Source organism: Homalodisca vitripennis, chromosome 8 (genome assembly GCF_021130785.1).
Source record: "Homalodisca vitripennis isolate AUS2020 chromosome 8, UT_GWSS_2.1, whole genome shotgun sequence".
NCBI classification, from domain to species: domain Eukaryota; kingdom Metazoa; phylum Arthropoda; class Insecta; order Hemiptera; family Cicadellidae; genus Homalodisca; species Homalodisca vitripennis.
In genome coordinates, this window is record NC_060214.1 from 109,941,817 (window position 1) to 109,959,790 (window position 17,974).

The 17,974-nt window shown below is 34.3% G+C and overlaps 1 protein-coding gene across 1 annotated transcript; it reads left to right on the top strand.

Annotated features, from left to right (window-relative positions):
- Window positions 1-219: 219 nt before the first annotated feature.
- Window positions 220-17,974, top strand: LOC124367879 (39S ribosomal protein L16, mitochondrial). The gene is made up of 6 exons (XM_046825059.1): window positions 220-406; window positions 3,714-3,794; window positions 5,872-6,029; window positions 7,849-7,980; window positions 13,095-13,205; window positions 17,703-17,974. The coding sequence occupies exons 1-6, from the start codon at window positions 358-360 to the stop codon at window positions 17,916-17,918; spliced, it is 747 nt and encodes a 248-aa protein (XP_046681015.1). The 5' UTR covers window positions 220-357; the 3' UTR covers window positions 17,919-17,974.

Genomic DNA, 17,974 nt, shown 5'->3' on the forward strand with positions numbered 1-17,974 from the left:
CAGAACAACTTAAAATATTTCTAAATATTAATGTTAGTCAGGACATTAAATTTAATGTTTACCTATTTTCGTACTGAGTTTAGTCGATTTAATTTCAACAGCCAAATTGTGGACGACTGCTATAATTGGAGTTGTATTTGGCATGTGTTGTTTTGATGGATATTGTTTTAGCTTGCCTAAAAGCTGACAACAGTTTTTTTATACATTCATTAGCAGCAAGCAGACGATTTTTTTCTGCTTTGTAAAAGTTATTGTGTTTTAGTTTTAGGTTAAATGAAACATTGATGAAGTGGTGTCCATTAACAGAAAATTAATGCACTTTTAAGGACCTACATATATTCGTAAAATATTGCAACAATGCTTGTTAATAATACTGTATTGAAGGTTGTTAGTTCCACAAACTTAGGTAAGAACAAGTCCCAGTGCCTAGATAACCTGTAACACCTACAATATTTACAAAGCTATAGGCTTTTAAAATCAATTATACTTTAGATCCAGAAGTTACTTAGTTTCACCAACTCGCTATTATTACTTATATACCCTTCTGGTTATGTTTACTAAATTGTGGTAGCCTTTGTAGACTACATCAATGAATATGTGTCTTACAAGATAGGCTACACATATTATATCAATCACAGTTCCTATCTCTTCAACCCTTTCTACTTGTGGGATAATAAGTACATCTGATTTGGCTCATAATCAATTTTAGCTATGATCAGTGAGTGTAAAATCCTTTGAATCCCAGGACTGTTTGGGTAAATATTTAGCCACTTCACAACAGCCTATTTAATGTGTTGGTAATTGTGAACTTGGCCAGAATGGCAAATTACATGTTTTACATTATTAACCTATTGCTATTGTCCTAAACAAAACAATATAAGGTTTCAGTGGGTGTAAATGACAACAACATTATAGAACATTAAAAGTGGAATTACTTGTCTCATGCAGAGTCATATTTCATTGTTCCACAAGCACAACGTGGTCTTGTTATGATCGCAAGTTAACCTTCTGTTGGATGCTGCTGAAGTCAGCTGTTACATCATCTTTGTATATGGAAAATAACAGTAATGCTGAAATCAGAGGAATTTGACCTAAAGACATTTTCTTGTTCATTTAGACCTTCTAAGAATAAAAGTTCATATCAGCTTGACACAAGTGCCTCCAGCCATTAGCGCAACTACTGCGGCTATTACTGCTTTATAGGAAACACGACTTGAAAAAACAAACAAATATTGTAAATTCATCTAACCATAACTTCCTACAATATTGCAAAAAAAGTATGTCCATTTTAAATGTTCTAAAATATATGATTTGTTATTTTCATGCTCTAAAACCTTACATTGTTTTGTTCAGTAGGACGATAGCAATAGGTTGAAAATGTGAATCTCGTTTCTAGTGTGGATAGAAATATATATCTCTGATATCGAGGCAATCTAAAGAGTTTTGTTTCGAGCTTCTTAGTTGCCAACTGTTTTGGATCTCTTCACATGGATGTTGATTCTATATTCCAAGAGTCAAGTCTGTCACACACACCGTTAGACTTATGATGCTGCACTGAGTGGAAGGTGAAATGGAGATGAACTTAACATTCATATTCAACGCCATATCATTATATTATTCTACGTAGCAGGGTAATGGATAATAATGGCTGCACACCGCTACTGTAGAAGTACACAAAGAATTTAAATCCACATTTAAGTCAAAGAAAACAATTCTGTCCTTCTGACGCAATAATAAGTAATATACTTTAAAGTACATGACACTGATTTTACATTGTATATACAGAAAAACATCACTAATTAGCATCAAAAAGGAGAATAATAATGACTATTTCTGTAAAAGACTACACAACCAAATCCAACCTACCTTATCGTAGTTTGCTACCCTCCCCCAACCAGAAACCCTGATTCCTCCCAGTCTCCTAGATTGAGGGACTAATTAAGATATAAACTAAATTAAAATACTATAGGCCTAATAATTATTGTGCAATAGCCTATTTAGTTACAGCCGCCTAAAGTCTTTTGGGAAAAAAGTATACTATTGTAAGAAATTGTTGAAAGTACTTTTAGATTGTTTTGGTACTTTGGGATTATACCGACCACACCCAGACATGAATCGTTATTTGACATTTTGCTTCTACTGATTACTAGATTAGCGTAGAAACAATATTTCGTCAATATAAAACAGGAATTGTCTTATCGCAAACCCTTCCCCACCCTCAGACAGAGGTCAAAGTCGAGCGGTCTAGTAGATAACGTGATTGCAGAGTCTCGCCGCCCGTTCAGCTGGTGCATTGCTTTGTTGTACTTCTGTGTTTTACCTCTACATTTCTCCAAACACAAAAAATTCAACAAAAACAAACATTACCAAACTGAAACTAAACTCTTTATTGAAAAAACACTCAAAACTTGTTTTTATTCTTGATCACACTCCGCCACCCAAAATGCGAGTGCCTCCGGCCATCAGCGCGGGCTTCGGCATCGGCAGCACCTTCGGTGATGTCAACGAAAGAAAAACATCCCTCGAGATAGTACCTATCAGTAAAAGATCAAATTCTAGAGGGGCTGATCAGAAATATAAATTGAATTGTAATGGAAAGGCAATTATGTACCATGCAAATCATGTGATGCCGCGCCCTGCGCTATCGGGATTATCGAGAAAGATAAGATAACAGCGACAACAATACCGATCACAATACCTGGAAATGCTTGTAATTTTGTAATTAAACAGTTGTTTTTTTCGTTCTATCATGTTTGTTTCTATAAATTTATATTTTTGTGTTCTTCATACTGGTGTGGTCGGTATAATCCCAAAGTACCAGTGTTTTATGTAACATAGCTAAAGTACACATTATCCTTTTTAGCTATTTGCCTTGGGATATCTATCCGAATCTCAGCCATATTTTACTAAAGATGTAGAAGTTTTCTAAAAACTGCATTGAATTTTTATTTATTGATTGGATAATTAATAGGTATTTTCTATTTCATTACACGTCGTTTAGCCTACATTAACCCTTTTAAAAGCATTTCCTTGGGAATATTTTGTGACTTTTTTCATTAGTGACGTAGGGACAGTTGAAAATATGACCAAGCTTAAAAAGAGCACTTTTTACAGTTAGTGAAAATGCTCATGATATAACTAGAGTAACCTAAAAAAGAAGATTGAGATAATTTTTTGGCAGTTAAATACACTGTGATGGGCACTAGTTTTTATGCCAGTAAAAAATGTACATTCAAAATAATATTTTCACAAAATAAAGACAACGTTTATGGTTGAAATAACTTATAAGTAGGGTAGGTCAGTATTTACAACTTTACTATGCTGTATGAAAGTAATAAAAAGTTACTTACCTTTACTGTCTGAAACTAAAGAAAAACAACTCACACCTTTATGTCCATTTTTATTCAAGTTACATAAGTTTATATTATTTATATAAACTGAGAAGCATCACGTTCATTATCTTGTTTTTTGGTAGTTTTTATAAAATGCTATTTTTTATTACGTTATTGAGATTGATTAAGATATTTTATGGCCTAATTTAATATATTCCAAATTTAGAACCATCTCAGTAACAATCTCAGAGTGTATTATTTTTAACCGTGCTGTCTGTCAACTTGCCATGCCTAGTTGTTTAAATGCATAATATAGATGGTAAAATATACTTAGTGTTAAATGTTCAAGTTACATGTGGAATGATTGGTATTATTTTTCAGGTAAAATATGTGCTCCAGGCATGTTCAGTATGATCCAAGTTGCAGGGCTGAAGAATTTTAAAGCCCCCAAAGACTATTCAGGTAAATTATAAAATGCAAGAATTTTATTCAAGAATATAAATTAAGTCTGTTAGTTAAAAAAAAAAAACTTAATGATAGTAGGACATTGCATGTGTATGTTATAAAAATACAGAATTGTATTCATCGAAACATAATATTGTTGTATCAATCAATTAAAAATGGAATACTGTACATATTCAAAAGTCATAGAGATCATTTGCATTTATATTTTGTATAAAGCGCATCACAAAATAATTTCATCAGTCATATAAGTGTATAAAATTGCTCCAAGCATCGTATTGTTCTCCATTGTTTGTTATATATATATATATATATATTATATTGTTTGTTCGATTATAAATCAATCTGTAAAGAATTAATATCGAATTTGGTAATTCAGTTCATGACTGTCCCTCGGAATGGTATCAATTTTAATACTTTTAATCAATCTCTAGTTACCTATTATTATTGCTTGCGCCTTGTTTTCATTCAGTTTCAGACCAAGTTGTTTAGTCCATAAGTTAATCGCTTCAATATCCAAGTTGCATAGTGACGCAGAATTGTGTAGTTTACTAAGTAAACAGTGAACGTATGTTTGTAAATCATCAGCGTAAAGATTTGTATTTGAATACGTGTGACAAGTAATATCGTCTATGTAAAGTAAGAGTAGAAGGGGCCCAAGAATGAAGCCCTGTGGAACACCCCTCGTAATAGTTTTCCAGTGAGACATTTCATCCCCTTCCTTTACAATCTTGCCGACGTTCAATGAGGTATGATTCGATCCAGTTAACACAACCATCAGGAAAACTATACTTCTTTAATTTGATGAGGAGAAGGGAGTGGTATACGCAGTTGAAAGCCTTAGAAAAGTCAAAACGTATTAAATGGTCACTAATCTCTTATCCATTGCCAATCGGATATCATCAGTGATTTTCAATAAAGCTGGCATTGTACTGTGATCAGATCTGAATCCTGAGTGGAATTTGTTCAAAATATTATAGGTACTGAGATAAGAAGAAAACTGTTGGTGAACTACTGTTTCGAGACATTTTGAGAAACATGATAGGATACTTATTGGGCTTAGTTCAGAAGGAGTCTGAGGGTTAGAAGTTTTCTTCAATGGGAAAACTAGAACATATTTCCAAACATTGGGGAAAACAGAATGAGGAATTAAATATCCCTACTATAATTGGCAAAGTATATTTCAGGAAATGTAGAGGTATATTATTGGCTCTCCGACCGCATTGCTGGTCATCCTCGAAAAAGCATCCAGTACGTTGGCCTCACTCAGAGGTGCAAACGAGAACCCGTAGACTGTTGCTTCCTGAGGAGCAGCCCTTAGCTTAGTTGCATAATCGTGAGCTTTAGATTGATCTACTGAAGTATTTACGAAACAATCATTAATTATATTAAGATCAAAAGGTACAGGGGTGTTGACATTTGATTTTCAAATACAAAGATTCTTAGCCCTGTTCCACAGTGACTTCATGGTCTGTTGCTTAGACAGAGTACTATGATAAAATCTAACTTTAGCGTCTCTAATTTGCTGTTGCATATGATTCCTGAACTTGCTTTTACCGGTGGCCATCTTAGTTTTAACCCCCTTAAAAACAATGTTAAACTCAAACACTGTTACATCCTTTGATCATATAGTTATGGGAGATATTTTTATCCGTTATTTAGAAAAAAAGTTGTACTTTTTTAACTTGATCAAGTAATTCTCAAAGAGTATACAGTTTAGACAAAAACTTAAAAAGTGATTGGGTGCATATTAGTTATAATATCTTCATATTGAGACATTTCACTTATGTCTGTGATAACGTAAATGTTTATAATAATATATGTGTGATAAAATAAATAACGGCTTAAATGTTTTTGTGGTTTATTGTTCTCACAGGGTAAAGTTTAAGGTTTTTTAAGTAATCAGGCAACATCAGTTTAGATTTTATTGTTGCAAACAGGACACGTCAGTGTGTGCTTCTTAAAATATATGCTCGGCTAACTCAATAAATTTATATTTCCGAACTCAAAGTTGTCAATAATTATTTTATTCTCTGTATAGAAAGAACCTTATGCTATTTTTGTTATGAAATTTTAGATGTCATAATACCAGAGAAACCGAAATTGTCCGTCATGCCTCGGGTGCCAACATTACCACCACAAACCAAGCCTTTTAAAATGCAGAAAAGTTTGAGATTCATGATGGGACCTGAGGAAATTCACAATAAACTGATTCACAAACAGTACGGGATCATCGTAAGTAGTCTGATTCATACTACCATATAAGTTAATTGTATATTAAGTCAACCTGTGAAAGTGATGCTGATCTTCATAATAGCCAAAATGGGCCAGGGTATACATTTGTAATAGTACTTGTGCACAGCTCATGGTACTCCAATCTCCATTGCCATTAGCGTTCTTTACTGTAGGTGTTTTCTTCTTGTAAATTGTGGGCTCAATGCACTAAATTGGCATTTTTCAAAAACTGCCATTTGTATTGTTTTGGAGCTAGCATGGAATATTTTTTTTAAATGGAGTATGTCTTCATTAACTAGTGTTTTTTTTTTTCCCCCTTGGGGCGGCCTACTGCCATGTACTTAAGCCTCAAGGGCTTTTTGCGCACCCCGGAAACACCATGAGGCCTACCAGTCTACAACTTCAGCAGTTCAACAAACCGCCGAAAACAACCTATCAGGTCCTCCTGGGAAAATTCACCACCCCTGTCCATGCTACCAAAGATGGCATACCGCTCTCTTGCTATTGCAGGGCAATCAAAGAGCAGGTGCTTAGCAGTCTCCTCCTGCTCATTACACCTTCCACAGAGCGGATCCTCCTGAAGGATGCCAACTCTGTGTAGATGCTTCCTCAGGTGACCATGCCCCGTAATGAGACCAATGACCTTAGAAGACATTGATCTGTTTAATGAGAGAAGGTCCGAAGCCACCTTGGAAGAAGGTGACTGTAATACCATTCTACTCACTCTCAAACCCGGATGCAACCTCCACCTTCTCCCATGCTCCGCGCAAATCCATTTCGAGACAACCCTAGAGGATTCACACCTTGGAACACCGCAGTGTTACTGAAACATTTTCTTTTTTGTCATAAAAAGCTTTTCTTTACTGATTAGAAGGAACAAATTTTCCCTCTAAAATTTTTCTCATGTGAATGATTGGGGCCAATTTACGTTGACTTTTCCATGTCTTGATATAAGCGATCAGTAAGATCAGCGTAATTTTCATACTCTATGGAATATTGGAATTTGTTGGATTTTGACTTGTTTGTGAAGGACCAGGCATTCTCATAGTGTAATTGGTTTTTTTTATGTCTTTATAATCACTCTGTAATGATTCGTATTTTGTAGACAACAAAACACACATAGCATCAGCATCAGCTGTTAGTAAACAAAAGTACATTATGTTGTTGCATTGGAAGCAAGTTCTTGATGTAAAAATACTTGAATATCTTTTTGTAGTCAAAATATCAATGACGAAGAAGAACTTCGTATTCCTTTATGAGAGTTATATCATGCATGTCTACTTATTAGCATAATTTTGAAACTGAGCTCTAATACATAGATTGATGTGATTATGCAAAACAATAATAAAAGCAATAACTCAGTTACTGTATTGTGGATCAATATACGTTTTAATAGTTATACTCCTATATTATGCCTTCCTGTGAATTTTTCACTTCACATTAATTTACTTTACTTAAAAAAAGATTTAACATTTTTGAAAATCAAGAAGCTCGGTGCATTTAGTTAAAATTACACTATAAACAATATTGCAAAGTAAATTAATTATGAATACGAAACTATTATTTCAATAAACAAGTGATTCGCTTATGTATACGCAACGATAGTCAACGGAAAGATTGTTACTGCTGTTTAATCGTACCTGACTTACGTAGACTATAAGTTTTAGCTTGTTCTTGTGTTTTAAATCCAAACATAAGTTAATTGGCTAGTTTACATATTTTGCAGTATTTATTGTTTAATTCATCCACAAAATTAGTAATTCCCTGTAAGTAATGTATAGAAATCGCTCATCTAATGTGTACTATTCTGACATTTCAGGCTCTTATGGGAGGTCGACTAAGGCACGGCCATTTTGAAATGATGCGTAATACACTGAATCGTAAAATTGATCCGAAGAGGATGTTTCTAGTTTATAGAGTTGATGCGCCTTGGCAACCACTGACGAAAAAGGTAATGTGGAGTTCCATAATTATAATACTAATTCTTCTGAAGCAGTATTTGTAATAGGTTTAAGTATTATTATTGCTTTAGGTAGTTTAACCCTTTGAACGCCAATATTGCATACGTTCGAATGTCCACTACTTTAGTGCAACTCCCCATAGTCCGACCCAGAGAACGTCTTGAATGACTCATTTTGTAGTATCGTTAAATGATCCTTGTTACATCAATGTGAAATGTTTTTACGTTCATCTCATAAATCATAGTTTTTACTTTATAAATAGTGTATATGCTGAACTATGATTTAATCAAAAATAGGAAGGTTCTATCTTTTGCCAACCTTACTACATGATCATAAATAGCTGCAACCCAGTATCCTTCACCACTCTATGCATCTTGCTGGCTCACGTGGAAAGTCATGAAGAGCATCTCAAAATTTTGCTTGCCTTGAAGAAAATCTGAGGCTACACAGGTGGTGAAGCTGCTCTAGAAGAACCAAATATTGTGATTTTATCCCCTCCATAAAAATGTATTAGTCCAAGTTCTCCCACTCATTTCCTCTTCATCCCTCTGACCAACTTTCTGATCAAAAACCTTTTTACTAAATCTAGTTTTATTTTTAACCCCTCAACTGCTGTAGACGTGTTAACACGTGCAGTAGCTCAGAGCCATTACAGCGGCAGAGTGGGAGAGTCGCGGCACAGCCAGCGCGGAGCATTCAAGGTTGGATAGTCGACGTTGTGCCGGCACGCTGTTTTAACAACTGCTTAGGCTCTAAAGATCAAAATTACAGGTTATATTATATTGTTGTAAGATTCTGTATTTTATGAACAATAACAAGTGTACGGCCACCTTTCTTAATTTGACGGGGTTCGAGGTACTTCTCCAGAAGCTGGCGGACTAACTCTAGATGAAACTGGCACAGAGTCCGTTCTTTACCAGTTTTACATAAGTATAATGCATGTGCATTGAGGATGGTCATGTCTAATGTGTGAAAAAATAATTTCTTATACCATCTCGTGGTACGTCTGATACACTCTATGTTTACAATCATCATATCGAGCGATCGACTGCCCCCATGTTTACATTGTACTCTTCAATACATTTTGGTTTGATTACAGGCGTTTTTGTTCTTTTGTCAATTTTTTGTCTTATTTCACTTTTGTTATTGTGACTATCACCCATAATTATCTCACACTTAAATAAACAAAGTGTTAAACAACCCAACAATCACAACGTTTATAAAGTGTGGTTAGACACAAACTAATATTTTGTTGATGTGAACACGTGCTACCGACGTAGTACCAAAAATGTAAACCACGCAGAGACACTTGTCAAGGGGAGCTACAGTCATTGTAGTACTGAAAATAGCTGCCAGAGTGCAGTGAATGCTCCGTAGGCAGGCAGAAATAAACAACAACCAGCTGTCTTTCAGAAACGTTTTAACACGAGAGTAGCAATGAGGGCACGACACATAGAAACGTGTAAAAACTTGAGTAGCGCTGTAGGTGCCCGGCTCGTGGTATTGCTCAGCAGTTAAGGGGTTAATGTCAGATTCTGTTATAACTGTCACTTTAAGTTTTTTTTAATTGCAACCAATTAAATTGTGAAAGTTTTGGCTTCATTTTCAATTTTATAAAAGTCGGTGATTTGTTTTGTTAACCTAGTGGACTCCAGCCTGTTTGTGAACTCGCAAAATTTTAGTCTTTACTTCATCAGAATTTCAGAATGTTGATCAGTATATTTTACATTTCCTTATTACTTCTGAGTCTGTCATTTTTTATATCACTTAATGACTAGACCTGTTATTTTTGTCATGATTTAATCTTCTTTTTTTGACTTTGTTCTAGGTCAACTTTTCTATTTGAAACTGAAGCTCCAGCACTATAGACATTCTTGTTTAATATTGGTGTTACATTGTCTCAGTTATGTGTACTTTACTATAATTTTTTTTAGTCTAAATACACTTGTCATCTTTTGACACCCACCCTCATTTACAACCTTTTAAAGTCCAGATTCTTGTATAATTTCACCAAGATATTTGAACTGAGATCATCCCGTTTTTTATTTTCTGTATTTTGTATTTGAAAATGTTGGAGATGATTTGAGACAAGTCATGTATTAATGTTGAAGATGGAGCTTATATTGGTTTCTTATGCTGTAATCAGATAAATAGTAGAGACAAATCCTTTTAAATAAATGTTATGAAAAATGTATGTTTATTTTTTTACACATTAATAGATAATTCAAGATATTTTTAGTTTAAATAAATCAAAATGTGAATTTATTTATAACTATTATAATGCAGGTTAAGTGTAAGAAAGGGCCATGTGGCATTTTGCCTGTTAAAATAAAGAATTTTTCATAAATGAACTTATAAAAGATTTTAAAATATTTTTAGTTGTCTGAGTTTGTAACATCTTGAGTAGTCTTGAGAATTGTATTAAATATTACAAAATTTTAGATGTGTGTTATAAATGAACAAGCAAAATTGTCTGTATAAACGAACTTGGCAAACACCTTAGACTTTTTTAACAAGAGATTGCTATATGTAAACTAAAACAATTATGTTATGTATACTTGCATGTCCAAGCCATTTGTCAGATCACATATAAACAATTATAAAACTACTTCTGACATATTATTTGTAATTTTGACATCATGGTGTCTTTGGATATTTGTTCTTCTTAATAATTGCAGTTTCTTAATTATTTGAATTTTCAAGTATCAGATATGGAAAAAGTGATTAAGTCATAAAATTTACTTTGCGTTAAGTGTAACTAAATTGCAGTTATTTCATATAAATGAGGATATTTTCACATAATCAAAATACTTTTTAGCTAGTAAAAATTAAAATATTTTGTTGACAAACATGAAAAAAATTATTCTTTCGGCTTTGTATGATTCAATTTAATTTCTGATGACATAAACTATGTCCAATTCCTTTTGAAAGGTTAAGAGTTACCTTAAACTCTCGATGATCTAAGTAGGGAAATCCTATCTGGAGAGAGTAAACTACAATCTGATATCGCTTTGTTGTCAAAAGCCACCTGATCAAATTCGGATGGGCAAGTTATCCCCTTCGTCTAGCACAGTCCATTCACAGATCTTCGGTGTGGCCCACCAGCAGTCAGTCTGCCCAGAGGGTACAAAGTCGATGTTCTCGGAGAACGGAGGATTGGTATACTTCTGCCTCTTGGGTGGACAATAGAAACCCACCATAGTTTCACAGTCGGGTGGGTAGCGTGCGGCTTTCTGGTCGGGGAGGCAGGGCGGACGTATCAGGTGTCCGGGGAATGTAGGTGGCGGAGGATGCGGAATGGGAGGTTTCGAGGGGATAGGTGGTATCCCGCACTCTCCTGTCTGGAACCGTTGTGCTACCTTCGTGACGTTGTACCTTTCCGCTCTAAAAATTTGGGATACTAACGGAATTATTTTTTTCATTTTTGTGATCTAGGCGGGGGAATGTTACGAAAGTATTTCATTGGTCATTCATTAATTTAATTTCATTAAATTATTGAGTCAACTGGAGTATTCAAGATTTGTTTTTGAAGAGGTTTCCTAGGAGATAAATCAGATAAAATTAGTTTGTTACTAATTTTTGTGTTATTCATTTAGTTTGGTGAGCAGCTTAACTAAATGAAAAACTAAAGAGCAGTAAGTTTTGTCAACCAGTTGTGTACTGAATCCAATATGCACAATTTATGGGAACAACAAGATTTTTGTATTATATTTTGACTCTGAAGAATTAAAAGAAACAAACCAATGTTAGGTTACATTGAGTTAAACCTGACACCTGCTATTTAGTAGTGATGATTTGAGGATCACATTATCTTTGGAGTGGTAGAGTTACTCAGTTTAGAATGATGTAGTGGCATTAATTTAATATTAATGTTATGATACTATTGAATGAGTTGTTTCTTATAGTAATGGAAAAGCCCCCAATGGCTCACAAAGAGGGGCCCTGAAGGTACAGAATACAGTTAAGAAGGTTTAATGGAAGTTGTCCTTGATTGGACACTGGGTCATAAGGACATTTCTTGGAAATGAAACAACGGACGCTCTGGCCAAGATAGGCTCAGAAAGCTTTTTCATAGGGCCAGAGCCCGGTTTTGGAGTAACCTTTTTCTACAGTACAGCTCTAGTAAATGCCTAGGAAGAGGATCAGATCCGAGACCTAGAGAAAGGTCTCAAGTCTTGAGCAATAAATAATGTTTATCTCTCCATATGATGGAATGGTCCAGACTAGATCTAAGCAAGTAGGGTATACAATTAGTACTTGGGTTGCTAACAGGATGATAACATCTGCTCAAACTTATTCAAGCCAAACTGATGAATGCAGACTCTGCGGAGAGGCAGAAGAATTATCGGAGCACATATGTTTTAACTGTCCTACTGTTCGTAAAACTGTAGGAACCAGAGAATAGGAGGCCACAAGTGTAATTAGTTTTTGCAGAAGCCTCTGATTTGAGTGTTAAATATACGTAAGGGAGGCACAAGGGTTCTTGTAGGATTATTGCAGGGCCTTAAGACTTTCCCTCATTTACAAACAAAACAAAAAACTCCTAGTTAAAATAATTAATGTTACAATGTCATAAAAGCAATACTTCTCCACTTGGCTCTTCACACTCAACTAAACTCTCCTGCGGTCCCTAGTTTAAAAAAAATTCACTACTGATTGTATTCAGTTTTCAAACTAATATGGTCAGAGCTTAGTGCTTTATGCGACTTAAAAGAAAATAAGTTATAGACTTTTAAAACAAAATAGATAGTTCAATATTTATTGGTTTGTTTTGAATTCATTATAATAAATTCAATCAATTTATTCTATTAGCAAACTATCTTTTATGTTTATTTTGAGTATATTATTTCATAGTGTTGAATATGTTCTGAAGTATGTACATAGTTCACATTTTGTTGATTTAGGCAGGAGGTTAGATCAAAACTTTCAGTCATAATTTAATTTGGCACAAGAGGTGTCCTGTTCAAGCTGAATAGTGCTTTACAATCATAGCCAACTATTTATTTTTTCTTTGTTGTTAAAATGCATTTTTCATTGTTATGAAAAAGTTTCACTTACAAATTCTGTATATAATTATGATTATGAATGAAGATGGTTTTTGCAGGGCCAAGGCAAGAGGATGGGAGGGGGCAAAGGTCCCATTGACCACTATGTGACCCCTATCAAGCCCAACAGAGTGATTGTGGAGTTAGCCGGCCATTGTGAGTTCGATGAGGTATGTCTTTCACTTTCTTGTACATAATACATACTTAAGTGGTATACATGTAACATAAAAATGTGACAATTATTATCACTGAGAAGCAGGGGCGGCGGCATACAGGCTTGTCCATATAGGTTACCTAGGCGCCCGCCAGGGCACAATATTTTTTTTGGGGGGGGAGCAAAATTGAGGATATTTGAGTTTAGTATTTAAAAACTTGAATTGAATAAAATTTAGTACTTCTGTATACTATTATCTTAAAAAGATTAATTACTAAACGATGAAAGATAAAAGGAATTTAATTTAGTTTAATTTGTCTTACAAAATAGGAATTTGTGCTCTAACGCTAACACTACTTAGATTGGCACCCTTGTTGTGTGTAGTGTAGTGCAGTGCAAATTGATAACTCTGTACTTTATCCTGATATGGCATCACTGGATTTATAGAGAAAAAATATAGCTTCAGGAAATTTTCACAGAAAGCTAAAAAATCTACTTTTGAACTTTTGTATAAAAATTTCTTTATATAACGGAAAGATTTTGTTTAAATTGTCTTTGAGAACGAGAAGTATTAAATGTTTGTAACTAACTTTATGACATCATGTAATGATTTTCAAATCTAAACCCACCCTCCTTTTAGATTTAGTCTATTATTAGAACTATGTGACTGTTTCGGCGGGAAAATTCATTAGCTTTTAGCAATAGTAAGATGTGTTATCTATCACTGAGGGTATGAAAATGTTGGGCTGAAGCGACATAATTGAATTAAATCGAATAGAATACCAAAGGAGCCAAACCGAGATGAGCTGTTTTGCTATCTGTTCTGTTATTTATATTGTATAGATGTAGTAATTTAGCTAATGTTTGTAGCATTTAACGTTTAGTATGAATTAATCGTGACAGTGATATGGGACAAACATTTCCCAATTTCCATGTGTGGAAGGAGTTATATCTTGCCTGGTAATAAACTCATGTTCTTTATTATAACAAATTTTAACAAAAATTTCCATATCTGACAGACCCCATCGAAGGCATAGATAGCCGAAAAAGACATTGTAATGAGTGCCCAAAAATGATTTTCGCCTAGTGCTCTAGAAACTCTAGGGCTGGCTCTGCTGCGAGAAAAGCTATCACCTTTAATTGCATTAGGATTGTAAGCCACATGCCATGTACTGCATTAAAATGATGGATTTTGCCAAACAAGCCCACACATTGATATGGTGCTGTGCATTTTTTAACCCTTCCCACGTGGCAAACGGATATATCCATTAGGCCTAATTTTGACTGAAACGCGGTAAACGGATATATCCTTCAAAGTCTATTTTGTGTTATATAATAAATTGTAGTTGCCGTGGAATCCGCTAGAATTCAAGGGAGTGTTGAATACTTGTTCCGAAAAGCAGATGTTACAGTTTGAACCTTATTGGCGCGTCACAGTGGTGGGAGGGCGTGGCTTTGTCCCTTGTGGCGTGATTTAGCCTCAGTCTGCGGTGAACCATTACACGGTAAACGGATATATCCCGGCATATTTTGGTGTTTAACGCTGTTTTGCCATATTTCCTTATTTACTCTTCGTGTTCCTGTTGTATTTAGCATTATATTATCTTTTTATTTTGTTATTACTTTATTTGTTGTGTCGTTATAGGCCTATATTGTTCTATGCAATGGCAAACCCTGACAATTTTTTGTACAGTTTGAAAATTTGTTAAAAAATATAGGGGTCTGATTATTTTGTGGTACTGTATTATTTTTTATTCCTAATAGCCACCATTAACTAAAAAAAAAATTGGTAAAATTTTTGGAGTTGGTAAAATGTAAAAAAAACGTTTAAGTTAATTACGCGTTATGAGTCAAAATTTAAAGATAAATTCCGCGTGGGAAGGGTTAAATTACAGTGGTTCTTGTGACACCAACCAATCAGCTTTCTCTGCTGTTTAGCTTTGTTTTAACATGAGTAACAATCCAAGAATCTACCAAACCTCAATACTCAGATCAAGGTATCTTTGTATTTGATAAATCTTGTTCATTTGACTCCAGGCTGTGAAAGCAAGCAAAATCCTATGTTTATCAAGTGATTTAATTAAGGGGACCTTGTAGTCCCTATACTGTGCATGTTAAAAATGTAATGTTTAGGTACCCTTAGAACAAGAACTACTTGGTGTACACATGTAAAACTTTGTGCATTGCTTATTTGTATCTTTCTGAATAATGTTTACTTATCCATAAGTTAATATAACGTTAAAACAAAAAAATTACTTAAAAATAAAAAAACCACTAAAATTTTCTATTTTTTGCTTATAAATATTTATTTCTAATTTTTTTCTGACAGTTTTAACAATTTAATTATAGTTAACATTGTAGGACACACAGATATCCATAACATAAAAAAAATTCAGGCTGATAACCAAAGAGGTTAATGAAAAAAGTGTACCTGATTGTCAGGAAAAGTGATTTTCCGGTAGGTGCCAAAAACTGCAAACTTGTCCTTTTGTCACACTAAAAGAGTCCAGCACCATACACAACAGTTTTTTCTTCTTCCATATCTTCCCTTTTTCTTTTGGCATTTCGTTTTAGTTTTCTTTTATTTTTAAAGCATTCTAAGGCTGCTTTGTTGGCATTTAAAACCCTATTTTGATCTATTTGTTTTAGGCCGACTACACAATTTTCTCTAGCATTACCACATACTTTCTGAATAACTTGCACCTTACCCAGAGCACCACAGTTACATGCAATTATGGCATCTAACACTCCAACTTTTAATGTTTTTATTCAAACAAAGTTGTTTTTGGGAATTCTCCTCCAGATGACGTTATTTAATGACTCATTTGGATTTTGTGTGCGGCCATAAAGACATTTTTGAAGTAAATTTGTATTTGAAACGTCCTTAAAATATGTTTTATTTCCAGCATAATAGGCTCAGGCACTGCATTTTTATGGGTATATTCATCACCTGAAAACAGGCACTTTTGGTATTTGCACCATGACGATTCACCCTTTGGGCAAAGTTCGTGCTGGAGAGAGTTGTCAGTCGAAAGCAGATGAAAATATATCGCCCACACCGCCTTTCTCATTTTATCAACATTTTCAAGGTTGTCTCGGATTGCTTTACCATAATATGTTTGAATACTGTCAATAATTGCATCAGTAAGCCTACCACATCCTGAAATAGGTTTCCCATCATTTAACTTTTGGCCTAGTAGTTTTCAATCTACGTAAACGACTACCCATCCTTTTTGGACGTGTCCTTATACACTCCAATTTACTGATTTGGATACTATCACCATATAGCTTGGCCTGCTCAACAGATGAAAAAGCAGAGCTGTCACCACCACCTAGATATATATATATATATATTGTTCTGACACGATGGCTAAATGAGATTTTAGAGGTAAGGAAAATCTAGGTCGGTATGGCATTCTTTAAATATTTTTTTAAAGTATAAATACACATTAGATATCAAAGTGTTATATATCAAAATGCTCGGAAATATATGTAGAATCTAAAAAAATATAAAACTAAAATTTAATTTTTTTTTTTTAATTTTTTGACTACAAGGTTCCCTTAATACTGTACAACATTAGATTCAGGTTTTCCATATGTCAGTAACGAATACTCATATCACTAGGTCACATGGACATGATCGTTTCCTGTTTTTCTATTTGGGCTGTGATAACACAATCTGCTGGCCCCTTCCCCTCATCTCATACTTCAAGTACTAGAAAATAAATATCTTTGTCCCACCTGCCCTCCATCTCTCTCTCAATCCTCCTCAACCCTAGATCTGGTAATAAGAAATTTGTTTAATGGCAAGACACTTACACGTTTTGTAAGCATACTTTAAGGAATTCGTAATAAATGTCTTTATGAACAAATCAATCGAGTATTTTGTGTAATTGTCTTCATAAAATTTTGAAATTTATTTATATACCAATTGTCATACGACACATTACTTTTACGGGGTTGAATGTTTCAGCTGTAACATAAGTTGACAAAAACTTCAAGTTTGGTGTATGAGGAAAATTTAAAAAAGTTTATGCAAATTTGTAATTAGCAAAGGTTTCTAAAAATGTGTTTCTATTCTACTAATGATGTGTCTGAATTGGTAAATAGTTAAGTTAAAACAATGTAGTTTGGAATAATATACAGTAATATTGCGGAAATAGTGGTGAACTGCCATAATTTTTAGGATTGAAATTGGTCGTTAGTTTTCTATTTGAGCCCGCTTTCCTTATTTGAAGGTAAGTGTTGTCACAGAATATTTGTCTGGCCGAAAATTTGTTTCTCAGAGTACAGACATTGATCAAAGTACTTAATTGAGTGCTAATGGAGAGATTCATGTATTTTTATCTTAAACTTAGGATCATCCTGTGGAAATTGAGTTCATTTAACACCTTCAGTACTGATCTATACCGAGAGTTTTTCTCCTCTGGTTGGAGGCTACTGCACACTAGTGTGTCTGCAGCAGTCAACGGTTTAATATCATATTATACCTTTACTGTGTTTTCTAATGCAGGTAAAGGGGTTCCTACATCAGGTAGCTCACATTCTACCGTTCAAGGCGATGGCTGTCAGTCACGAGATGCTGGAGGAGAAGGAAGCGAGGGAGAAACTTGACGAGGATCGTAACCTCAATGAATACACCATGAAGTATCTCATCCAGAACAATATGGGATTTATCAAAAGATGGTGTAGAAAAGGAGACTATAAACATTTTGGAAAATACATTTAATTATTAGTCAGTTTGTATTTTTTATCGTTAAAATAAACATCAGTGATTTGTTACAA